This window comes from Eptatretus burgeri, chromosome 10 (assembly GCF_056783735.1).
Source record: "Eptatretus burgeri isolate ZD-2024b chromosome 10, Ebu_testis_v1, whole genome shotgun sequence".
NCBI classification, from domain to species: domain Eukaryota; kingdom Metazoa; phylum Chordata; class Myxini; order Myxiniformes; family Myxinidae; genus Eptatretus; species Eptatretus burgeri.
In genome coordinates this window covers 100,741,246-100,768,006 of record NC_140970.1, presented here as the reverse complement: position 1 = coordinate 100,768,006, position 26,761 = coordinate 100,741,246, and the positions used below count along the sequence as shown (strand labels likewise).

The following is a 26,761-nucleotide window of genomic DNA, read 5'->3' as shown; positions in this document are numbered from 1 at the left end:
CGACTCCCCTGAAACGCTCACGTGGCAGGCTGGCTTCCCGGGCCCCTTTCCGAGGGTCACCCGTGCCCACAACACTGCCCACACGGCTAATGGCGCCCCGGGCCCTCCGCACCATGCGGGCGCACCCGTGGCCACTACGCTATCCCGGCCCCCCATGGGCCCTTGGTCGACTAGCCCGGTGCCCGGGGTACCCACTCAGCGATACTCACCTTTCGCAACCACGCTCCCAGCCCGTCAACAGGGCTCCTGCACCCCTCCAAACGGGTTTCGAGCCTACTTTCCCACCAACAACAAAACGACTTCCATTTTTGTTAATTTGACTAACCCATCTCCCTCACATACCGCTCTCTTACACACACTGTCCCTCTCACACTCACACACGCGGTGACACTCACACACGGTGCCTCATCCACACACGGTGTGCTGGGAAGCACACTTGCCACCACACCACTCGCACACAGGGTCGCTTCCACACACGGGGCGCACTCACCGGGACAACCACACTGGGGATCAGTGCCACCACAAGGGGTTCCGGGGTCTCTATACCCCCCAAGCTCGGCGTGCACCCGTTCGGAGCACTCCTCCCCTCGACCCCGCAAAGCACGACCTAACTCACCTGGTCGCGAGTCGCCTCAAGGGGGAATACTCCCTCCCCTCGTTCCTGGAGGAGGCTATCCAGCTGCTCGCACCGGGTCCCTACACGCTCCGCGAGCTCACCCTCATCGTCCTCCACTAACTCCGTGTGTGTGTGTGTGTGTGTGCATCTTTAACCCCGTCTGGATCGTGTAGTCTTCCGTCTATCGTTCCCATCTCCCGCGTCTCTATTATTTCCGTCTCTTCCCTTGTTATCTCCGTTGTCTCAACTATTTATATTCCTTTGTCGTCACCTCGTGTCTCGTCTCACACGTTTCGGTCACCCCATTTAGTTTTTCCCTCTCGGTCACCGTCACTTTTTCCGTCACCTCCACGCGTTTCGCCCAACACGTCCCCCGAATTATTTTCTCCTCACCCGCCTCCATTGCGGGCCTGACAACCGTTCCCTCCAAGCTCATTCGCTCCCACACGTGGCGTCGCCATTACGCACTCCGTTGTCCGCGCTTCACTGCAAGCTATTGCCTTCATGCCCGCCTGCAGGCTTTGGCCTATTTTCTGCATCTCACCCCGCATTTCCTTCATTTCTTCCTTCAAATTCGCCTTCATTTCGTTTTTCATTTAATTTATATTTGTATCCATCTTGAGTGCGTTTCCATCCATTTTCGCATTCATTGCCACCAGCATGGCACATAGCTGGGCCATGTCGGGTGCACTCGGCCGGGCCGATTCGGCCAGGATCGGGGGGTTTTGGCGGAGGGGGGGAGGGGAGGTGTCATACACCGCGGCCGCCGCCGCACCTATTTCGGGCTCTGGGTTCAGTTGGGGGAGTTCGCGTTCCTGCACAACCAACATTTCCTGCTCGGGGTCTCCATCCTGGGCCATGGATTCTACAAATTCTACATCCATTTCTACTACCCCCAGCTCCCGCTCACCTTGAGACTCCATCTTATTTCTCGTAAGGGGTTAATTTAGATCGCTCGTAATTTGGAGGGAATCGGGGGTCGCTCCTCTCACCCCTGAACCGATTCCCCATGAATCTAGCTTGGAGGCGGGAGAGTTTGTATCCCACTCCTGACACCAGTGTTGCAAGGAGGGGGATGAGTTCGTTTCCCACGACCTGACACCAGTGTTGCGAATTTGCGCCCGCCGGCGTGCGGACAGCCACGTAACTCGGATCGCGGATCGCGGCACGTCGCCCACCGGACGGACAATTCAGTCGTGACCCTCCGGGAACTATCCCCCGGAGCCAGTCACGGGTGGGCCTTTCGACCTCACCACAATCGTGCCAATCAGCCACCCGCGTAGGATAGAGTTGTTCGCCAAACTCAACCTACCTAAGTACCCACGCGAATGGTAAACCGGGCGATCGTACCTCACCGCAGGTCGACTCCAGACACGAGCCACTTGGGCGGCCCGTTCCGTACTATCAGGATAACCGAGCGGTGTTATCGTCGACCTCGAAGGTTCAGATTATTTACCGGGCGTTTTGCACCCACTACGAACCCTTTACGTAAAGCAGGATGGAGATTCAATTAGGAAAAGACGAAGCGAAACGGGAAAACAGTTCACACAATGATATATAGACATACTCACATTTTAATTGAACATACTTTATAGATGTACTAACATTCTAATTGTACATACTTTATAGACGTACTCACATTCTAATTGTACATACTTTATAGACGTACTAACATTCTATTTGTACATACTTTATAGATGTACTCACATTCTAATTGAACATACTTAAAAGATGTACTAACATTCTAATTGTACATACTTTATAAACGTACTCACATTTTAATTGAACATACTGTTACGGGTGTGGAAATTCGCATTACATCATAAAGGGTCCTCAGGTGAGATATATCGGTAAGTTAATGTGTAGTTAGCCCAAACCCGTTGTATAGAGGAAATATATGTGATCCATTCGGGCTGCGATGCTTCAGTTCGCCGTTTTTCTTTGGCTATTGTTAATTTGGTGCAAGAACAACAAAGAACATCGCCACAACCAACATCTCAACGATCACGCCATTCAATACACGACGCCACCTTCCACAACTACGCTACCACATCTTTGCCACTCGCCATTCAACGAGCACCGTGCGGTCACGATCTCCGCGGGACGGATGGGAGGGGCGGCCGGGGTGCGAAGGGGCATCTCCTTCCCGAGTCTTTCTTCCCTCGTCATACGGCACGTGCAAGAACAAAAACCAACAACGCCTGTGAGGTTTTCCCGCCATTTTTTCCCGCGCTTGGTGAGAAAGGGGGAGGGGGTGGCGCGTCCTCTCCCGATTGGCAGATGCGCGGTGTGACGCGGCCGGGGGAGAGGAACGCCCCATTCGAGGCATTTTCTGGAAGCGTCTCGAAGGAAGGAAGGAGCCAAGAACGGGGCGGGGCGCGGGGCAGAGCGAAGGGCGGAGCTGGCCCCTACAAAAGGGTGGGCGTGAAGAGTCGTTGTTGGTTGGTTGTTCCCTTGTCCCGGTTGGAAGCTGGAGGCTCTTGGTTCGTTCAAGCGATTGACAAAAGGCGTGGACGTGAAGGTCGACGAGAACGTCGTTCCCTTTCCTGTTCCCTTGTCCCTGAAGGGGAATTGTGGAGAGTTGTGGTGATCGTCCCTGGTCGGAGGTTCTTTTCGTTCATCCGAGCTGTCGGGCGGACGACACGTGCAGGCGCACGGCACGAGCCAGTGGACCATGCCGGAGGGACTCGGAGTTACGGTCGCCAAGGACTCGACGCGCTAAGGGAAGTCGCGACTTCCTTTTCTTTTGGGGTTCTGTGTAAATGTGTGTGTGTGGCACCAGTCTTGGGAAGTCGAACTGTTGAAGTGTTGCCGTGTAAGTCATATTCGGTTGTAGATCTGCGTTGGTTCTTTGCTTGTGTTTTTCTTTACATAAACGTATACATGTATTGCTTTTGTTCCTTTGTTTTATTGTAATATACGTGCCTTCCGTGAATAAATGTGCTTGTCCAATTGTTCCCCGTTTGCTTCGTCTTTTCCTTTTATTGAATCTCCATCTTGCATCACATAAGGGATTGGTAGTGGGTTGAAAACACCCGGTAACCAATCTGAACCGTCAAGGTTGACGATAACTCCGCTTGGTTATCCCTGTAATACGGAACGAGCCGCTTAAGCGGTTCGTGTCCGGAATCGACCTGTGGCATGGTCGCATCCCTCGGCAGATTACCCGTGCGAGTACCATAGGTATATCGACTTTCGGTGATTTATCCTATCTCGCGCGGGTGGACTGCGGACTGGGTGGTGGTGGGGTTAAACCCCCACCCGTGACTGGCTCCTGGCGGTAGTTCCAGGAGGGTCACGACTGAATTGTCCGTTCCGGTGGGCGAGGCGGCCGCCATTCGAGTGAAGCGGCCGATTGCACGCCGGATGGGCCAGAAATCGCAACAATACTTTATCGAAGTACTCACATTCTAATTGTACATACTTTATAGACGTACTCACATTCGAATTGAACATACTTTATAGACGTACTAACATTCTAATTGTACATACTTTATAGATGTACTCACATTCTAGTTATACATACTTTATAGACGTACTCACATTCTAATTGTACATACTTTATAGACGTACTAATGTGATAATTCCCTTGTACATACTTAGGGAATGTCAAATTGCATTTAAAAGTGGTTTTGGGTGGTTGTACGAAAACTTCAAAATCAGTGATTATGGAAACTGGTATGGTGAAGCAGTTCAGAGAAACATGCGGTGGGAAAGTTGAAAAACCCTTGCGCCAGCTGAGTGTTGTTCCACCGGAGAGAGTGGATGAAGTGCGGGAAAAAAATGGAAGTAAGCCCGAAGAAATATCTGAGATGTTCAGCACAACAAGCTCACTGTTCATATTCCAGTGAAAGGCAGGTAGTGAAGACACTCAAACTGCATCCCTACAAAATTCATGCAGTGCATCAGTTACTGGAGCCAGATAGAGAGAAAGGTGTAGCCTTCCATGAGTGGCTGCAGAGGATGGTAAGGGAACAAGACAATGTTTTGGATATGATGGGTTTTTTTTAAAAACAGACGAAGCCTGGCTTCATGTTAATGGGCATGTAAATTCACAAAACACTCGTTTATGGCCATCACGTCTTTCTGTAACAGCAAGCTACATTTACGCAAAATATTAGGTTCCCAACCGATAAGTTTTTCGTGTATGAGAATTATCTCGGGTGAAGGAGGATGGTAAGGGATTTGATTGGGTGGGAGACCATAGAACAACAATTATCCTGTGATGGTTGGGCTTGAGGCACTGCCCATTGAAATGCCATGACATTATCCTGCACAGTGAATTGCTTTAAAAAGTATCGTTTTGAATGGGCCGAACAGAATATATTGTTACGAATTTCGCCCGCCCAACGTGCGATCGGCCACGTATCGGCCTGGAACTACAGCCAAGGAGTTAGCCATGGGTGGGGGTTTAACCTCACCACAACCCAGTCCGCATTCTACCCGCGCGAAATAGGGTGAATCGCCCAATGTCGATATACCTAAGTACCCGCGCGGGTAGGGTACCGAGGAGTTGTACCACGCCGCAGGTCGACTGGACACGAACCGCTTAAGCCCCTCGTTCCGTGCTGCAGGGATAACCGAGCGGAGTCATCGTCGACCTCCACGTTTCGTGATTATTTATTGGGTGTCTACACCCACTACCAATCCCTTACGTGATGCAAGATGGAACTTTCAAACAAAAGAAAGGACACAACGAAACGGGAAACAGTTCAACAAGGAAGCACTTTATTACACACACACACACACACACACACACACACACACACACACACACACACACACACACACACACACACACACACACACACACACACACACACACACACACACACACACAGCCATACAAAAATGCACATATAGCAGTCAAAGCAAGAACAATACGCAGAGTTACTACCGAATAAAGCAATGTACAAGCACTTATACGGGTTTACTTAATAGACTGGCGCCACACACACACATTTACACCAAAAGCAAAGAAAATACAAGTCACCCTCACAGGCAAGGAGGCAGACAGGTCCGTAGACCAAATGAACGTGGGACCTGGGTGATCGGCTAGGTCCACGAGACCGAAGGGGTCTTACCCGCGCCCTCGTGGCGCGATGGCGGGTGAGCCGCAATGTCCGCATGACGCGCCTGACTCCGTGCCCCTGGTATGGTCAGCGAGCTCCGTTGGCGTGTGTTGCGCAGGCACGCGTTGGTCGGCACCACGGTTGGGTTGGGGAAGGGGCGGGGTTACCGGCGCTATCTCAGCGCGGATGGGGGAAATTGTTGATGCTCGGGGTGGGAAGAGGGGAATGGCGGACGCTCCGTCCCGCTAGCGGGGTCTCGGGACCGCACCGACTCCGGCGAACTCTCCTCCCTGAGTCCTCTTCTGCGTCCCTGCTCCACTCCGCGACTCGTCCCTCGACCACCACTCCGAGCTCCGTCCCCTTCGCCGTCTGATCCCCGCAAACACATGACACAGACTCCATGACTTCCAACTAGCGCCACTTTCTGCACACACGTCGACCTCCGTCTTCACTCGACTAGCGCCACTTTCTGCACCCCCTTTCTGCACCCCACGTCGACCTCAGTCTTCACTCGACGAGCGCCACCTTCTGCACCCCCTTTCTGCTCGCTTAGTGTTAGTGTCGACTTGGTCCGCTTCACTCTTTTTGCACACACGAGATGCGTTGTGCTCGCGTCTTTATAGACCGAGGGAGGAGCTTGTATGCAGATTCACGGATCAAAACACGCTTGGAGGCGGGGTCACGCCACCCGACGTTCAGCCATTGGTCGGGCAAAAAGGGGCGTGAGCCTCCGCTGATCCGATTTCCTCTCCTAAAAGGAACGCATTCACAGCGGGTTCGGAGGCGGGGCCATGCCACCCGATGCTCAGTCATTGGATGGAAGAAAAGGGGCGTGAAGCCTTCCTGATCCGCTTCTCCTCTCCCGAAAGGCATCCATTTGGCTCGCAGCTCGACGCGTTCGGCAACAATTACCGAACGGGCCCTGGACAGCACGGCGTTCGGTGTTGACAGGTGGTGTGGTTGTTGGTTGTGGAAGGAGAAAGGCGAAGGTGGTGGGGGTTTGCTGTGGTGGTTTGGTTGTTGGCAGGCGTTGTTTGGGAATGGCGGTGAAGCGATATTTGCGGGATGGAGTTGTGGAGGTAAAGAGGCGAAGGTGGTGGTGTTTGAGTTGTTGGCGGCTGAATGGTCGAAAATAACGATAGAGAAAGAAAAATGGCTAACTCAAAGCGTCGCAGCCCGGATGAATCACACATATTCCCTCTAAACAACGGGTGTGGACGAACTACACATGAACTTATCGATATGTCTAACCTGAGGACCTTTCTGGTGTATTGCAAATTTCCACAGCCGCAACAATATCAAGGAATTGGAAGTGAATTTTAAGACATTGTTAATTATGCTGACAATGTTTGGTGATGATGATGATGGAGATAGATAGATAGATAGATATAGAGAAAACAAAAAGCCATAGACAGAGGGACACACACTGTATACGGTTTAGATGAAACCAAATGAACATTTCAAATACAATCATGAAATCTGATCACAATCAAAATGTTGCCTTCATATCCTGAAATAATAATAAAAAAATTGACAAAACTAAGCATATGGGTAAGTCACTCAGTCGCCACTCCGACGCAGGATACTCGAACGACTCGATCATCTCAGCAAGCTGGTACTCATTTCGCCAACCTTGGAAGGATGACAGGCTGAGTCAACCTCGCCTGGTATCAATTCAACGGCTAAGCGGGATTTCAACTCAGGACCCTAGGATCCCAAGCTTGCCACCCGAACCATTAAGCCAACACCAGGCTGATGGACTAATTCAGTAGGTGACAAGAACAAGCCGATTTGATTTCGGTTCAGATCCGGATCCAGATGCAGTGGCATACAAAACCTAAACTGTTCAGCCTGATGGAGGTGTTATGTGCGCTCTATCGAGTGCAATTGTCATTTAGAGTTCACTTTAGACAATTTTAAAAAATAATTAAAAAAAAACCTTACAGGCCATACCATGCAGGCAAAAATACCATCTCATATTGTTTTACCGCACACAAAGCAAAGCTCAAATAAGAAACAAGCATTGACAAGCATTGACAAGCATTGACAAGCACGACAGTTTGGACCACATCATTCTTTCCCCAGGCAAAAAGTAGTGTTGGTTGTATGCCAAGGAAATCCATGATTTCCAGGTAGCTCGATAGTGACAGGGTACAACTAGCTCTCCTTGCATTATACTGCAATAGAAGGTTTTGTGGCTTTCCCTTCAACCTCCCTTATACTGCCTCGCTCGAGACTGCCGTGCCTAGTCCAACTGATCATCGACATCGAAGAGTACAAATGGATCATCATTATACACAAGACAAGCTGGTTCAAGCATAACAAGAATGACCGCACTGAGGTCACAACCTGTGACAAAATCCGGTAACGGGCTGATTGGGAAAGCGTGTTTGAAGGACTCTCAAAATATGAACAGCGTGAATGAGAAACAAACACTTAATGTGCTATTAAAAGATTAACTCGACAACTCTCATCCATGTCAGCCTCCGCAATAGTTATATCAGAACAAGCTGATACGTCACACTGGCACGGATGTTTAACTCCGATATGGGCCGTCAAAAAATTATTTAACGCTATTTTTTCTTTTAGAGAGGCACATACCGTGCGTGCTGATGGGCTTGATGAAACATTACCAATAATTTTTATGTGACATATGATTAGATTTTTTGGGGTCCCTCATTGTATCACTCGACCCAAACAAAGCTAATTGACATCTGATGCAACAAATCCTGGCAGTGTATAATCAGCAGTGGCCGACAGGCCTGATGTCTTCGGCCCACCAGAAAAACCAAGATGGTAGGCATATTATTTTGTTTGGGAGCCGTAATGGATGGAGTCAAGCGACATTGCTCAATTTAGCCAATGCGGAATCTTTAAGACCTCTTGGCCTTCCAAGATAATTAATGCCAAGCCAACAATTAATGTACCTGCATTGAAGTTGTGCACCTGATATTTAATTATTGTCCAAGACCTAATCCTACAATATTAAATAAGGCAATTGTATGTCTGTATGCATATACAGTATGTATGTACTGTATGTACAGTATTACAGGTGGAAACACGTGGGTAAATGAGGGACACCAAGCTCAACAGCTTCCACACAGGTGTGGTCCATGTGTTGATAAAGCAAATAACATCCCAACATGCTTTGGGTCATGTCGAGAAATGCTGCACAGGCCTGAATACCTAAAATCATGGCTGGCATGGCTGCAAGAGGAGACCCCCAAATAACCCCATCCACAGAGCACGTGTGGTCTCCAAAATGGTTTGACGAGTGTGACACTGATTTATCCAGATGTCATGGCCTTCTCAGTCACCAGATCTGAACCCAATCAGCAATTTATCGGATATTCTGGAAAGATGCGCGAGACAGCATTTTCCACTTCCATCAAGCGCATGTGTGAGGTGATTGACTTTCTCATGGAAGAATGGTGCTGCATCTCTCCTGCAGAATTCCAGATCCAGGTGGACTCTATGGCATGGCGTATACAGGCCGTACTGGCCACACATGATGTAGTCCAGTCAAATTAGTATCTTCACCCACCACTAATTGCAAAAGAATCATTTCCACTGCAGTGCATTTCAGTAAGACCTCCTAATCACCATACTAAAAGTCCTAAAAAATCCTAGCATGGGAAAGTAGTGTAATTTGCATAATATGAAAATTAGCTTCCGCCACAAGAGAAAATTCATATTTTCGCTATAACTTTGCATCGAAGTACCCAATTGAAGCAAATCAAGTGTCCAAACTCATGTTTTCAAGGTCGATGAACATGATAGGCACATTTGCAAATGAATATTTTGAATATAATTTGCATATTGTGCAAATTAGTTTCAGGAATTAGAGAGATTTCTAATTTTCACTATTTTCCACATGAGGAACAAGTATCCAAACCTATATTATGAATATAACTTGCATAAAATGTGCATATTAGCTTTTAGCAATTACAGAAAATCAAAAATGCCAGATAACTTTGCATCCATGTGCCTGATACAAACAATAAAGTCATATAAAAGCAAGTATGAAAAATTAACTGAAGCAGCAACAAGCAATACTTGAAATACTTAAAGTGGTGACACCCAATCAAGACGATAAGATACATTTAACGCAGGTTTTCACTGCTAATCGGTAATGTGGTTAGTGTTCTTGATGAATTTTCAGGTAACATACCAATCAGTATCAGTGCTGTCATCAATCTCCACCCGAGATGAATTAGCACAACTTACACCTTTACACACCCCACACATCCATGTACAGTCAATGGGAATACGCTTGCAGGTGCATCTGCTGGTGCTACACCCGGTCTTGCAGTTGCACCTGAACATCTTGGTCAGCTTCTCTGGTGCAGCGGGGAGATGTGTCTGCATCATACCTGACCATGCTGGCCTCTTAGGACGAAGGACAAATGCCACTTCCCACAGAAGATCGATGCGATACGTTGGATCGTGCACTTCCATTGCCTACAGCTCTTTGTATGTCAATGGATTACGTCCTGTGTGCTGAGATTTGAAAGTTTTGATGTTGATCCTTCCCACTTTTATGATGTCATCCGTTGTCACTTATACTCGAGGTATAGGTTTACTAAGCAGCTTTCCTGGTGTGAAAGTGGAAATAATTCCCATTCCATGGAATGTTCCAAAGCCATCCAGAGTTCTTATATTGTGATCAACATTGTCACCAACATGCTGAATGAACTCTCCAGATCCAGGCTCAGGCAACTCTGCCCCTTGTGTAAGAGCGGCACTTTTCTCAAAAACTTCCGCACCTCAGAATAGGAACAACTGAAGCCGTGATTATGAAGAGTATCTATGATGAACCGTGATGAAAACTGATGATGCATTTCAGTTGCTAGTCCAAATTGCAATGGGGCTAGAATGACTCTTGGCCTTGTTGCTTGCATTATAGCTTGTCCAATTGATGGACATTATTGCTTGTCCAATTGATGCTACCTTCAAATCAGTGTTTTTGCCAACGAACAAACCTTGCAACATCATCAGTAGTGACTGTGGAATGAACTGCACAGATGCTTCTGTTGAGGACATCTGTTCTCTGGATATATATCATTAGATGAGTCAACTGCCTTTATGTCACTCTTGATAAGCTTGGCAACTGTGTTTATCATTCGTATTTTCTCAATATTGGGGTCCTCTTTCTTCTGTTCCTTGTAAAAGTCATGGAGAATATTTGCTGCTGTTCGTCTAAAAGTTACAAAATTTGGCTGCCCATTCAGCACGGTTATTATGATATTGTTACCAAAATGTTCCATGAGTTTACTCTTCATATGTGTAAAGCCATAAGCTGCAACCTCTGAACCCAAAAGACCTGTCTCCATTTTCCCAATCAAGTCTGTTATTGTAATCTGTTCATCATCATTTTCCTCCAGGTACTTTGCAACCAACAGGAATGCTTCATATCTTTCTGCTTCTTTGGGTCTGCCAAGCCATTGTTACTTTGCAACACACTTACGTCATGAGCATATGCAATTCTGCCTGAAACTAACGGAGACCATTCATCGTTCCTTTGTGCACATGAATGTAAGACAATATTTTGGAATGACGTGGCTCTTACAGGATAGACATCCATGCCATCATGCGTTTTCTCCTTGTAAGTTGCTGGTTCACCACAAAACAAACAGTGCTTGTGCAAACTGAACATTGGCGTTTCTGAACGAAGGATACACAGTGAGGGCTGATCTTGTTCAGTTACTTGTCCTGTGCCTTTGCAATCATCCGTGGATGAGTGAAAACCCGTCGGCATTCTGTGTGTACTCGCTGACCCTTATGAGTTCTTATACTACTTCCTTGCTGCTCCCTGGCCCTGTTGATACTCTCGCTCCCCTTTTCTCGTAGGATTGCAGTATCCTGACCATCTTCTAAACTCTTCCCGCAGAAAGCACACTCGGCCATAGCTATCTATAATTCATGAAATAACAGAGCAAAACAATACAAGTTAGGGTTAGGGTTACGGTTCAATCAGATACAGTACTTCGATGCAAAGTTAAAGTGAAAATATGAATTTTTCTCTTATGACAGAAGCAAATTTGCATAATATGCAAATTATATTCAAAAATATTAATTTTCAAATGTGCCTATCATGTTCACTGACCTTCAAAACATGGGTTTGGACACTTGATTAGCTTCAATTGGGTACTTGGATGCAAAGTTATAGTGAAAATATGAATTTTCTCTTATGGCAGAAGCTAATTTTCATATTATGCAACTTACACTACTTTCCCATGCTAGGATTTTTTAGGACTTTTAGTATGGTGATTAGGGGGTCTTACTGAATTGCACTGCAGTGGAAACAATTCTTTTGCAATTAGTGGTGGGTTACCCACTCAAATTTGCTACATTGACTGGTGACTCGTGGCCCAACACCCTAGTAAGTGACTTTACATTGGCGGTTCCATTTTTGTCCTCTACCTGTATGTATTTGTGTGTACGAGCGTACGCGTAAATCTGAAAATGTTCGGGAGAGAGGCACACATGGACACAGAAAAAAAGAGAGAGGCAGAGAGGCAGAGAGGCAGAGACGCAGAGACGCAGAGAGATACAGACACAGCGAGAGAGAAAGAGAAAGCGAGAAAGAGAAGAGATCCAGATGACATTCCATACAATTTGCCAAATTCAGAGACAAAGTACTGCTGAACTGCAGGTTCGTCTTCGGATGTGTTCTCCGGTGTTCAAAATATACAATTCAATTTAAATTAAGTTGTTCCTCGGTCGTAAACCGACATTTGCAGACTTCGTCGGTTTGTTTGTCAGACAGACAGACAAAGTGACCCAATTGCTTATCCCTTGCTTTGCACTTGTGTGCGTGGGATAATGAAGTACATCCGTTTTTAAAATAGATATTAAACCAAACGTATTACTGGTGGCATACAAGCCATATATTGCTGGTAAAACATACAAATTAGCATCTTGTACAGTCCCACTTCTGTCAAGTATTTAAATGAGAATAATTTTTGTTTTCATAATTTTTGTCAAACCAGTCAGAAAGCATCTTCAAAATGTACATCTTGTAATAGTTTGACATTGAAAGAGCAGCATGCACTTGTACAAGAATGGAAAGGTAAAGTACAAACCATTACAACAAAATGATGATCAGAAAAGCCAGATGGGCTTATCCATGTTCTCATAAAAAGATCACCATTCCTTGGTTCACATATAAGCTTTTGAAGCGGCCCATGATTATCTGATTTTTTGAACAACAAACCCATGTTTGGGGATGGGTATTAGAGTTCTACAACTGCCATACATACAAGTATATATTGTTACTGGCCGGGGGGGGGGGGGGGGGTCAGCCGCCAACCGACCGCTCTGAACGGAGCCGCAAGTCGAGTCGGCCCGACCGATCGCCCGGAATATAGATCGCCGCCCGGATAACTCCGAGCGACGGGTCCTTGTACAAGAACTGAAATACGCCAATCGGCAGATCATGTGGGGTAGGGTCGATTGCCAATCTTCAATGTACCTAAATACCCATGTGATCCAACTACCAGGGTATTCCACCCTCGACGGAACTCGTACGGAACAAACCGCCGAGGCGAGCTTGTCCGTGCGCGATTCCGAGCGGCGTAATCGCCGAGAACAGTCGGTCCAAATGTCCACCTATTACGGCAAACCAACGGCTTTCTAACTCCCAACACACGAAATGTTCAGTCAATGAGGGAATGCATGCAACGAGCAGGTTTACATTCACACAAGGACATTTATTATAATGAAACACGTATGCAATTAAATAAGGCAAAACACGTATGCAATTATACAAGCAACAAAAGCAAGACAAAAGAACTACAACCATCTACTTATTATGTACAGTCATTTACACTTAACAGCAGTTCCTACTTGTTAGACGGGCCCACGGACACACGTACGCGCGCGTGCGCACGCACGCACACATACGAAATGGGGGCTGAGGCCTTTAATCACGAGCTCCAGCCCGGAGGACAGGTGAGCTGAAACTCAGAGCCTAACTCGAACCTCCCCACCTCGTGAGGTCTTCAACTTGTCCGGTCCCTGGCTCCAGCCAGAGCGAGCTGGATCCAATCGCCGCGATCCTTTCCGAGCTCCCGCGAATCCTCCCGCACTTCTCAACACGTGCCGGTGAGACGAGGCGCCGATCCTTCCTGTCGATCGTTGCTTCCCCGAGGATCCAACTCCAAGAAGAGGCCGATGCGTCGCACCAAGCCGGGAAACAAAATGGAGAACAAAAATCTCCACGAACCAAGAAGAGGAAGAAGAGGAAGAAGAGGAAGAAGCCTCCACTCGCAGCTCGAGCCGAACAACCAGCTCAAGTTCCTTCCAAAACAAAGCAGCAGCCGAAGCTCACTGAGCCAGCCGAAGCAAAAAGCTTCCGAAGGCCTCAAGCCAAGCAGGACCCGACGGCTGAACGACTGCTCTCTCCAAAGCAAAAAAAAAAAAAAAAAAATTACTCCTCCCATGGGACTCAGCACACGAACTCTGCACACGGGACTCAGAACGGGACTCTTTCACGAACTCTGCCACGGGACTCCCACGTAAATATGCCACGGGACTCCCACACGAACAAAGAAAGGGTCTCCTCTTTATCATTTGCACCCCCTCCCCCGCACCCAGCGTGACTCATGCTCTCGTGATCCACCCCCCGCTCAACCACGGGTGGGAGGGAGTTGTTGACGCCACCGCAGGTTTCTTCTTCCTCTTCGCAGAAGAGGGGGAGGGACATCTCCATTGTTTGCTCCCTAACTATTAAATCGATCCGCAGCGCATCTAATCGATCTCTGAACATTTAAACAATGAAAGGTGAGCTATCTCGGGAACATGCACTTATCGATATAGCTGACTACGGGAACCTGTATGTTGTGTGCAATTGAATTCCAAACTCGTAACAATATTTTTGTTCAGGTCGTGTCAAGGACTTTTGCACAGGGTGGATGAGGCTCAGGATTGTTCCTGTCAAGTCCAGTGTTGAGGGTGCAGTTGTAATGATGCCCAACCCACCCTCACCCACTAATATCGTTAAGTCAACAGTGCTTCAAAAATTATATCGAACAAAATCAACAGAAATAAATTTTTTAAACCCCTGCAAATCTCTCTATAAACAACCTCTGACAGTTGGAGTTACGGCCTCATCCCATTAAAAGAACACAAAACCCCAAAAACTCGGCCTCATCGCGGGGGATACCAATGATCCTCAATGCCTTGGTTTCCACATCGTGAAACCAGGAAAGGTGAGACGTGAGAGCACCAGCCTAGAGGGGAGAGCAGTACTCCATCAGCTTTCTATGTGGTCAGGAGCGCAGGTGTGCCAACTTTGCACGATGGAGGATTTCCAGTTGGCGACTGGGTTTGAAGGCCAGCTTGAAAATGTGGCTTTCACAGACAACATCATGGCAGATAGTGAGACCCAGAAGCTTGAATGAAAGGACTTCAAGAGGATTGTTGAGAAAGTAGATGGGAAGGGGGGGAGGGGGAATTGGGGTGGATTTCCAGACAGTTCTGTCAGAGAGACATAGTGAGAGTGTGAGATTTGTCAGGATTGAAAGACATGTTCCACATATTGGACCAGCTTGTGATTTTACCCAGATCTGCAGTGAGTGAAGAGGCTGCTGCTTGCTGGTCTGAGGAATGACAGATGGTACGGCAGAGGGTGGAGTCATCAGCAAAGAGATAAAGAGGATTTTCTAGAAAGTCGGAGAGATCATTGATGAAAACCAGCAAAAGGATAGGGTCCAGAACGCTGTCTTGAGGAACTTCAGCCTGGACAGGAAGATGCGACAGGAGAGGAAGCCTGCGAGCCATGAGTGGAAATGGCCTTGGATCCTATAGGAAGAAAGTTTGGTGAGCAGGGTCGGGTGCCAGACTGTATGGAAAACATGTGATATGTCTTGGGAGATGGCTCTGATTTCACCTCTGGCATTGAGGATCTCCATTCATCGTTGGGAGAGCAGAAGCAGCATATCCAGGGCAGAGTGACCTGGTCTGAATCCAAATTGATGATCAGAAATCAAGCCATTGGAGAAAAGGAAGGATTTAATGTCTGAAGCAATGATTGAATCTATAACCTTGCTGATGATTGGGGGAAGGCTGATTGGTCTGGAGTTGCATGAATCTGTTTTTGCACCTTATTTATTCAGAGCGGTAATGTTTGCCGATTTCCAAGCAGATGGCAGATGAGCTTAAGCAAATGAGAGGGTGAATAGAACAGAGAGAGGGTGAGCAAGAGCAGAAGAGTAGGTTTTTTGGACACGTGGGCTGATGATGTCTGGACCGGTTGCAGAATCAGAGTCGAGATTTGACAGAAAAAGCTCCACCTTGTCAGGAGTAAAGGACACAGAATCCTGGAACCGCTGGGTGCGACTGGGTAAGGTGGACACAGAAAGTGATGGATTTCGGACACACGATTTAGAAGCAAACACCGAGTTTAGGCATTCAGCCATTTCACATGCAGTGTCAGCTGTGCAGCCATTTGAGGTAAGGGAGGGGATGGAGGGGGAACATACACCAGAAAAAGACTTAACTATATGCCACCAGGTTCTGGAGGAGGGAGACACCTTTGAGAGTTCAGACTTGAGATAAGAAAGATGTTGTTTTCTGGCTCTGCTGAGGGTAGACACACACTTGTTCCGAGCTTTGTGGAAGGAACCGAGATTGCCTTCAGTTGGATTTGCCTTGCATGCGGTGAAGGCAAGTTGTTTCAGGACAACTGCCTCGCCACAAGCTTCAGTGTACCATGGGCAGGAGGAAGGGTAGGACAACTGAAGACGAGATGGGATAAATGTGTGCACGAGAGAGAGTAAGTTTCTTTGAAAGAATGGGATTTATTTTCACAACTATTTAAAAAATTATTTTTCACATTCAGACTCATCTGTACTTTGAACATCAATTTTTACCACCACTTGCAAGACATAACCTGTTTATAACCTGTAGCCTAATCAGCTTGCTTTTGCATCATTTCCTGAGATTATACCATAAACTTGATAAAACAGAATTGTGAAAGCATTTTGGAATTACATCATGTTGATGATGGCTGAAATGTAGCATTAATTGGTTGTCAAAGATAAAATAAAATAGCAGCAATCTTCACATCGCACGAGCAAAAATGGCAAAACATCTGTCAATGGCTTTTTTCATCATGCACCTTCGCGAGCAACCAAACTTATAGCAAGGACTTTATTTCAGAAACAACACCACATCACCTATTCTGGAACAACTACACAGTGGGCAGTTGTCATCAAGCAGGGAAAGGTAAGGCAAGGTTGGTGAAGCCAAACCAAGCACACAAAAACCAACAAACTTACACAAGCATATCTTCTGTCCAAAACATGAACATTCACTTGACACAAGCTCGGTTGAGCAAGGAAATGGGAAGGAAAGTGAAACAACTGGAGCAGTGCTCGAATGCGTGATGTATGTGGAATAATGTTCTTACTCTGTGCGTGTCCTTGCTTCTGTACCATCTTCCAGGAACAGCTTGATGGTCGAGATGATACAGCTGTGTGTCACTGTCAGACAAAACACAAGCAAGCAGACAAAGCCTCCGTCAGCAATTTATGAGTGTGTCAACTTCAAATGTAAAACAGAGTTTTGCCAACAACGCCAAAGGTTCAGAAAATGTCGAACATTTCCTGTATGCCAAGAACTTAAATACCCTCTCGAAAGGATGGAGTGACATGCATGACATTCACAATATGACTTTAGTTGCTTGAGAAGGAGAAGGAGAAGGAAAAGGAGGTTCAGACAAAGGACAAGCCAAGTGTTGGCTTCGCAGTTTGGGTGGCTGGATCTTCGGGTCCTGAGTACGAGCCCCTGTTTTTTAATGTTGAATTAACACCAGGTGGGGTTGACTCAGCCTGTCATCCTTCTGAGGTCGGCAAAATGAGCAACAGTGTACCAATAGGAGCATTGCATTAGCGGCACAGCCGCGCCCTCAGCCATTGATGCAATCTGCATCCGTGTGTTGCATACAAAGGAGGTGGAGGAGACAAAGGACATCAATTTCCCCCAAAGTTGTATTAGGAAAATGCTTTAAAATCTCTGCAACAAGATGCGACCTACAAGAGACGTGTGCCAGCTAATTCAAAGAAACGACCAGTTCCAAAACTGCCAAATAACTGCCCCAATTCACATGGCTGCATGAAAAAAGTTTTAAACCTGACACTACTACATTTTTCAACAGAAGTGATGTCAATAGCTGACGAAACAATGCTCTTACGATTTATATAAAGTGGATAACAAGTCACTTGAGGGGGCCACCAGGAACTTTAGTCTATTACTAAAACCAAAAGGTGAGCATTGGAAAAAAAAAATACATATATATATATATATATATATATATATATATATATATATATATATATATATATATATATAAAATGAAATAGGGGGTTGACTCAGCCTGCCATCCTTCCGAGGTCGGCGAAATGAGTACCAGTTGTACTGGGCCCGGTGTATGCCCCGGTTAAAATAGGTGTACCATATCCCTGTGTGTCGTAAGAGGCGACCAGGGTTGCGTCAGGAAGGGCATCCGGCGTAAAAACCTATGCCAAATCATAATGCGGACAACAAAACGAATTAGACGGTTGATCCGCTGTGGCGACCCCTAACGGGAGCTAGCCGAAAGAAGAAGAAGAAGATGTATATAAAATGAAACGTGGAAGAAAAAAAGGTGACCAGTCCGAAAGCAACACACCGACTTTAACCCAAACCGAAGACCACAAAGTGAAGTGTTACCTCCCTCTATCCCCCTCCTGACCGATCCCCCAATGTTAAGGAGAGGGAGATTTGTCCTTACATTTAGTCAATGGATTCAAAAGGGAACCCAAGTTATTAAAATAGCAAAAGATAGACTGAATATTAACTGGTACTAAGGAGTGAGGGCAGAGGATTGCATTTAACTACAACCATTTGATTGAACAGGCCCGAAGGCTCTTTTCAAATAGTAACGTGTCACTTTAACACAAACACTCAAGTATAGACCAGATGACTGAAAACGCACAAAATTTTACTAACTATTGTTGATACTACTACTACTACTACTACTACTACTACTACTTTAATGGCTGAAATTAATCACAATACTATTACTACTGTTGCTGCTGCTGCTGCTGCTTTAATGGCTCAAATTAATCTCAATTTAATAATGTGCGGTCAGGCGGAAAATTGATATCGATCATCTATCTCTACCCCTCCCTCCACCCCTTCCCACCACATCCCAAGTATCCTTCAGCTCCACCTCTCTCGTGTCCCTCTCCACGACCTCAATTTTTAACTGTCCCTTCTGCCACTTGCATTCATATCAAAGGCCTGCCTGACCACATTGCCTTCCTCCCTTCTGAGCACGTCTCCAAACCAACGCAGACATGCATCCCACATTTTCCAATAACATCTCTGACTCCTGCCCACTTCCTGATGTCCTCATTCCTCCTTTCACCTCAAAGACATTCCCATCAGTGCACTCAGCATCCATCTGTCCTCTGCAGCAATCTCTCCCCTTCCATTCTCAAGGCCCAAGCTTCCATTTCATAGATGAGAACCGGTGATATTGCCATCGTATAAACCTTCCCCATCAACGTCAGGAAAATATTCAATCGTAGGCCACCCTAGAAACACTCCTGCACTTGCTCAAATTAATCCCAATTTAATGTGGGCTCTTACTATCTCCATCTATCTCTTCTTCACTACAACTGCTCCTCTCCTCCAAAGCAGACCCAGGTAGTTGAATAGTCAGTTCCACCTGCTAAACATTTGTCTCGCAACCTTGGAAAATGACCAAAGTAAGCAGTATTTGAGAAGTGTCCAAAAAACGGACAGCTTCAATAAGCTCTGAACAAGAATGACTGCACCTGAATAGGAAATAGCAGCCCAAAACTTCAATGAAAGCAAAGCAAGAGCCTCAAATGAACTTCCAGAGAGAAAGGCCTTGTATGATGGTCTGAAAAGACTGGCAAGAGGAACAGACTTAAATGGTCATTCAAGAGGGAAAGCGCACAATTTCCACCGAATAACATTCCACACTTTGGTGTTTGAAATAAATAAATAAATGAATGAATGAATGGATTGAAAACTAAATTAGCAAGTCTCCAAACTCTCCAGTATCACACATATCTGTGTGTTTCAAAGATTGTTCCACAAGACAGTTCACAGGTACATTTACACTATTAATGGTAACCATTCGCTGAGAGTTGCATTCAGGCTTTAACGACATTGACGGGAGCTTTTTGCGAAACATCCGATGGAAAAGATCCGGTTGTTGAAAAAGGACAAACCGTCAAAAGAGGACAGTGGCATTGTCATCATGGAAAAGAAGACGTGGTGAACACAGCTCAATAGTTTGTGGAAATGTACCTTTTAGATGGTTAATCTCTCAAGTTTGATGAGTAATCGGTTTTGTATTATTACTAATATTCTTTGATTTGTTTTGTGTGTGAGCACGAGGGACAGTACCCTGGAATACAAAAAAACAGCTGTTGAACTTGCCAATATCTTTGAGGTTGAAATATGAATGGAATAATTACTTCCGCCACCAAAGGTGGACGGGGGTAATGTTTTTACGCCCGTCTGTCTATTTATCTGCGAGAAGGATATCTTGAAAAGTTGTGGACCGATTCAGATGGAATTTGGTGGAAAGGTTGGCTGTGTGACAAGGAAGAATTGATGGGATTTTGGTGAAGATTTCAAGTGATTCTTCACCATTGAGAGAGGGGGGCCAAAAACGATATACATCACGATATCTCGAAACGTTATGCATGAGTTATGACAAAACTAGGGGGGTGAGGTTGGTTAGGTGACGAGAAGAAGCCGATTAGATTTCGAGTGAGGTCCGGATCCAGATCCGGCCCATCAGTGGGATAAAAAACCTAAATTGTTAAGGCTGGCGGAGGTATGCGCTCTACCGAGTCACCAAAATCAACCGGATCCGGATCTTCACCAAAATCTAATCAATTCTTCCGGGTCACACAACCAACCTGTCTGCCAAGTTTCACCTGAATCCGATAACTTTTTGAGATACCCTGTTTGTTGGCAGACAAACAAACAAACAGGGGTGGTAATTATATCATAGATCATGTGGTGTGGCAGCCACGTTAAAAAACGGAAAAACGGAAAAACTTTGGACCTCTCTATCTCTGAAACTGCACCAAGGAAAAAAAAAATTGAAACTTGGCACACGGAAAGTATTCCTCATGGGGAATAAGTGTGATTTTTTTAAAATGACGTCATAGGTGCCTTCGTTATGACGTCATAATTGCATATGTAGAATGCTAGATCTGATCAGTATGAAAAATTTTGAGGTCATCTCGGGATAAAATTGTCCACAGAAAAAAAAAAAAAGATGACGTCATCGGTCACATGATCCGGCAGCCACACTGTTTAAAAAAAAAATAATCATAATAATAAAACCTTCAAAGTCTTCCTTGAAGTGGCTGAACAGATCGAGGCGAAACTTTACACGTGTGACCGCCGATCCATGAGGAACAAAAGGTTCACACATATGATGTCAAAGGTCATATGGTTTGGCAGCCATATTGGATTTACCCAAAAACCTGTAAAAAAAGGCTGGGATGGTACCATTCTCCTGGATTTAAGGTGCAACTTAAGAGTTGCTACAAGCAGCCGGTAGTCAGTATTGAGGAACTGAGCACTCCGGTCGACCCTGCAGTTCTGGATCATCCTCCAGCGACCATCAATGAGCACATGGTCAATCTCCTTTGCCACACCACCAGCGTTGGAATACCAAGTCCAACGATGAGATTGTGGATGCTGAAACCATGAACCACCAACGCTAAGTCCATGACTTCCTGAAAAAGTCAAGGAACTTAGTGCTATTCAGGTTCAGTTCCAGACCCATGGGGACCAACACATGTCTCGTAACCATACCTATAAGTTCCAGTCGATGCATTGAAATCCCCCAAGATGAGAAGTGTATCTCGCCTGGGGCACTGATCAACCACAGACTCGAGCATGGCATAGAATGCGTCCTTCATGGTGAGATCACTCGCCTCAGTTGGAGCATACACAGAGACCAGGGAAATGACACCCAAGGATTGACGAATCCTAAGTCTCATAATATGCTCATTGACCGGTGTTGCCTCAATGATAATTGGAGTCAGCTTATTGGACACAGCCACAGCAATTCCTTGGGTGTGGTTACCATCAGAGCGACCAGACCAATAGTCGATGTAACCACCTGCCATGATCTCGCTGCAATCTGATCTCCGAACCTCAGAGTGCTGCAATACCGATGTCAAAACGCTTGAGCTCAGATTACAACACGTGTCAGGTGATCATCCTCTCTTCTGGATAGGACAATCCAAGCACCCACCCGAAGGGACCGCCTCAGGTTAACCCAAGGAGACCACCGTCTGCTAGACGATATCTCAGCACCACCTTGACACACTTTCCCGCAATCTGACCCAGGATTGTTACCCCATGGTTTCCTCCTATCATCAAAGATTGGGAGTCCCGAAGGCTTTGCCCCAATCCCGTCATCCGGTGAGCTGCCCTGCGAAGGGAAGCTGCACAGGATGCACTCCCACAGAGTGGGTTTTCAGATATTTTTTATGCTTCTGGAATGTTTTACGGAATGAAGGGTTTTACGGTGGCTGGAGTGCAAATCCTGCCACCAATCTCTGAATAAGAAGTTACCCAACCGCAGGAGAACATCCGCAGACACAGTTGGGCACTAGATATGGATGGCCATTGGCTCACAAAGAGCTCCTCAGCCCTTTGACAGGTTTTGTTCTTCATCCTGATCGGTGTCCATATCATACACCAGAAAACCTACTGGGGGAGACGGTTTAGTCGCTGAGAACCCGACCATGGAACAGGTTAGTGCAGCTTCACATGATACCTGCAGCAAGTCACAGATCAGACCTGACCTGACCAGGCCAGTTGTATACAGTTCAACTGTAATCGGCACTCACACTGACTCCAATTGGCTGAAGCATATTACCGAAAATTGGGTGATACCTGCTTGTGCCGATTACCAGTTCTGATATCCGCCCAGCACTCCATTTTAATTACACAAGGATTGTGGGTCTCAAATTTTAAGCTACTTCCAAGCACAGGCAACAGTTATAAAAATTTCCATTTATGCTGAAGATTCCATTATCAACACAGAAAATTCAACAGGCTTCGTTGATGCCATAAATTCAATGACTTATAAAGTTGGTGCCATAACATTCAAACAATATGTCTGTGTCTGTGTCTCTCGTCTCTCATCTAAATATTGAAATATTGACAGAGGCATGTTAGTTAACATGAGAAAAAAAGGGGTTTCACAGGGAGGTAGCATACCTGTCAGCATTTGGTTGAGAAACTTTGTTGTCCTTACATTTTGCCGACACAGACCGACTCTAGTCTTTATAGACTAATTTTATGTTCTCGATCCATTGCAATGTGTGCAGAGCATGATTAAGAAATGCAGTGGCATGTCCAATCAAAATATCAGTGTTCATAATCGGCGAAAAAAAGAAGAAGAAAAAAAAAAGTGATGTCAGCTCTTATAGAAATGGTATTCATCAACACGATTATCGCTGTTTGCAATGCTGGGGAAAAAAGTGCCATTTTTAGTTGATACAGGCGAGTCAAGGCGCAATCAGTTTTCCACAAATAAAACAAACCACAAAATATCTCAAGGTGGAGAGGAAACCCAGATTGCTGCCAGACCTTTGCGCGAGTTCTCCATCACGTCGACGCCAAACTGGATGGCATCTCCCGAGAGGATCTCAAAAGGACTACTCTCCTCGGAACCCTTGCTCAGTCTCTGATTGTTCACAAAAGTGCCGTTGCTGCTTTTTGTGTCCTGCAGGTAGAACTGTTGTGGGATGGAGCAAGAAGAAGTGAAAAGAAAAAAAAGGAAAAGGAGGGGTAGAAGAGATAGATCGAATTAGAAAAAAAAAAAAACACAACAAAATAAATTAATAAAAAATAATTTGTGCCAAGAAGCAAAGCCACTTCCTCCCATCTCGTGGAGAAACATTGTGGCCAAGTTCCAGCAAAAAGCCACACGTGTGGGAGCAGTGTTGATTTTACTTATTTTTTATTTGATTATTGCGGCGCCATTGAACTTTTCATGTGAAAGTTTGACATTAGAGTTATATCCTGCAGGGGATCAACCAAATGGCCATTCAAAGGGATCGTCTTGTTTGGGTGATGAGCAAAGCAAGACCCAAACTATGAGCGTTTTTTGAGATGCACCTTTACAATGCGACCTGCAGCTTCAGTTGGGAACACCACAGAGATTTGTAAACATGGGTGCACAGCATCGATGTACTGCACGCGCACAGGCCGAAGCACAAATGCACTTGCAGCACGTGTCAATGCAAGTAATCTGCAGCAAATGAGCTCAAGGGATAACCACAGAGCAAAATACAATCAGCCGGTCCGTTTTAGAATGCTTCAGATATTGTGCAGGAAGTTCGGCATTTTGATAAAACAACAAAGAAAGATTGTATCGCTCGTTAGAAGCAAAGTTTCGGGTGCGAGAGCAATTGCGTTTCGATACGATATGTGCAACGTACGCCTGCACTCGAGGCTTTGTTTAAACACAATCACCACAGAATCCATGCAGTGAAGCAATCCCCATGGAACAGGCTGCAAAGTGAAGGAAACGGCAAACCTATCTGGCATTACAACACTTGAACAGTGATGAGGACACCGAACAACAAGAGGCAGACTCATGCACTGCTCAATGCGCAATGAGGCAACGCAGCTCGATACAAACGCACACGAGCACAAATCTGCAGGACAAAAATCCGTTTGTGGTTAACTGACAACTTAACTCATGAATGTGATCAAGAACACAGGCTCCGTCACGCGCCTTTGCAGCCAACAAAAAAGGGGATCGATTCGGCTCGTGATGATTTCCGATCACGCGGCGCTCTCACACGCATACTCTCGATCTCCAGGCGACAACTCTAAATCTGACCCAAATGCGACCGCGAACAAAGAATAAAATCCTGGTGAATAAAACGACAAAGCTGGCTAACCTCAGAAGCAAACACTTATGTGCACGTGACAAAGTGAAGACATCATTTCCCATGAAACATGACCTTCACCTGAATTTAACAAAAATAAAATATTCCATGAAACATAGAATAATAAGTATTGTTTATTTTCTTTTTCAAAGAAGCAAAAATTACCCATTGCCCCCACCCCTCCCCATTTGAAAATTTGAGCATCATTAGTCCTGCGGATGCTGGAAAATGTCAAATTAAACACAAAGAAGGAAGCACTGAATAAAAATAAATATTTGTGCATTTTATGGTGAGTGAACTACAACCAAGCAGCTGAGAGAAGAGGACTTCTGTCCTGCCAAAAAGGCACAAACACACTTCGATGCAAAACTTCGATAAATTCACTCAAAATCAAGCCTTCGTTGAACTCAAATGAGCTGGAAGTGTGAAGGACCGTTCAAACAAACATGTGATGCTATCGTTTAATTTTGTTGTCCGTTGACGCACGAACTAATAAAAATACCGATGTGCAAAGCAACAATTTGTAACACCCAGGGAGATGACGTTTTTAGCTCACCTGCACTTTAGGTCAGGTGAGCTGATGGGATCGAGCAGTGTCTGTAGGTGAGTAAGTGAGTGAGTGAGTGAGTCAGTCAGTCAGTCAGTCCAGAAACGATTCAGTCATTATTGCTTGCACCAAACGCACCGTTTTAATGAAACTTGCCCACAAGCTTCATATCTGATGCCTAACCAAGGTGTATTTGACCGCATCAAAATCTGCGCTCATTAAGGGGTATTCAGGGGGCGGGCGGGAGGTTGAACCCCCCCTCCCCCACCCAAAATAGGTATTTGCTCTCTTCTCCGAAACTACACACACGATTTCAATAAAACTTGACCGCATCCTTCATCACCCGTCATGCACCAAAGTTTGTTTGTGGCATTTAAAAAAAATTCTGTGTCTTCGGAGGTCTGCGAGGGGTTTGAGTGACTGTTGCTCCTTAATGAGGTGAGTTTCGGGACAGGTGGTCCTATTTTTATATCATGATTCACTGTGGAAGATGTTATAACAAGTCAGAAAAACAAACAAACATTAAAAACATGTTGGGATGGAATTCCAAAAATACAAAAAAACACAAGGTGGGACAGAAGGATGACACCACAATCCTTTTATGGATCGTCATCACGACAGCTTTTAACATTTTGCCATCGGTGGCTGCGTTGTAATAGTAACAATTGTATGAAGATGTCTATGTGAAAGGGAGTTGTACATTTGTAGTCTGGGTTTGTGCAACTGTGCATATTATTTGTTGTGGGATTGACGTGGAAAAATGGTAAAACAAATCGTGATGGCAATTCGGGAAGCTCTGAGCTCTATTGTTTCAGGAGATAAAATGGAGACCCACCATGTCTCAAAGTATCCACCTCTAATGCACGCACCCAAGCACGCACGCAGTTTCCTTTCAGTACTTTTGAGTAATATTATTATTGTACAAACAGGCTTGTACTCTGCAGGGGAGAGGTGATAAGGTTCCGAAAATCCACACATGCCCTTCCTGAAATGTTTTATTTCCCCTGTGCTTTCCATTGTAATTTTTGTCCTAGTACTTAATCTTAGCTCTTACGTTCAGAACACAATTAACGTGTGCTGCTGCCTTTTTCTGCTCTTGGGATAAACGCTGTAACAAGCACGGGAGTGAGCCCTATATACTTGTCATGAGAGGCAACGTTCTTTCTTTCTGAGGTTTAAAATATAACAGTTTATTTGGCGCCTTTTTCTTTTTTAAATCGCCTTGCAATCCACAGCAGCAAGCGAGTTTTACGACAGCAAACACTACCGATCAAAAGTTTTCGAGCACCCCCATTTTTCCAGTTTTTACTGAAATTTAAGCAGTTTAATGTTTCAATGTACTCTGAAATTAAAGCATAGAACAAATAAACAATTGCAGATAAAAAAAACAAATCATGGAATCGTTTTGTTGAACAAAATTTAATCTAAAATTTTGACTCATCAAAATAGCCACCTTTTGCAGATATAACAGCCGAACATACTCGGGGCATTCTTTCTACAATGGAAATCAAATATTGTTCAGAAAGTTCTTCCCAACACTGTTGCAGAAGTTCCCACAAATGTGTTG

At 45.5% G+C, this 26,761-nt stretch overlaps 1 protein-coding gene across 1 annotated transcript in view; it reads right to left on the bottom strand.

The window, feature by feature from the left end:
• LOC147019288 (uncharacterized) overlaps positions 1 to 26,761 on the bottom strand; it is a 189,840-nt gene that overhangs the window by 139,512 nt on the left and 23,567 nt on the right. Inside the window, exons 2-3 of the mRNA XM_085900126.1 lie at positions 23,338 to 23,485; positions 17,102 to 17,174 (exon numbers count right to left, since the gene is read on the bottom strand). Of these exons, the coding sequence (XP_085756252.1) occupies positions 17,102 to 17,174; positions 23,338 to 23,485 (221 nt within the window). The remainder of the gene's footprint in view (positions 1 to 17,101; positions 17,175 to 23,337; positions 23,486 to 26,761) is intronic.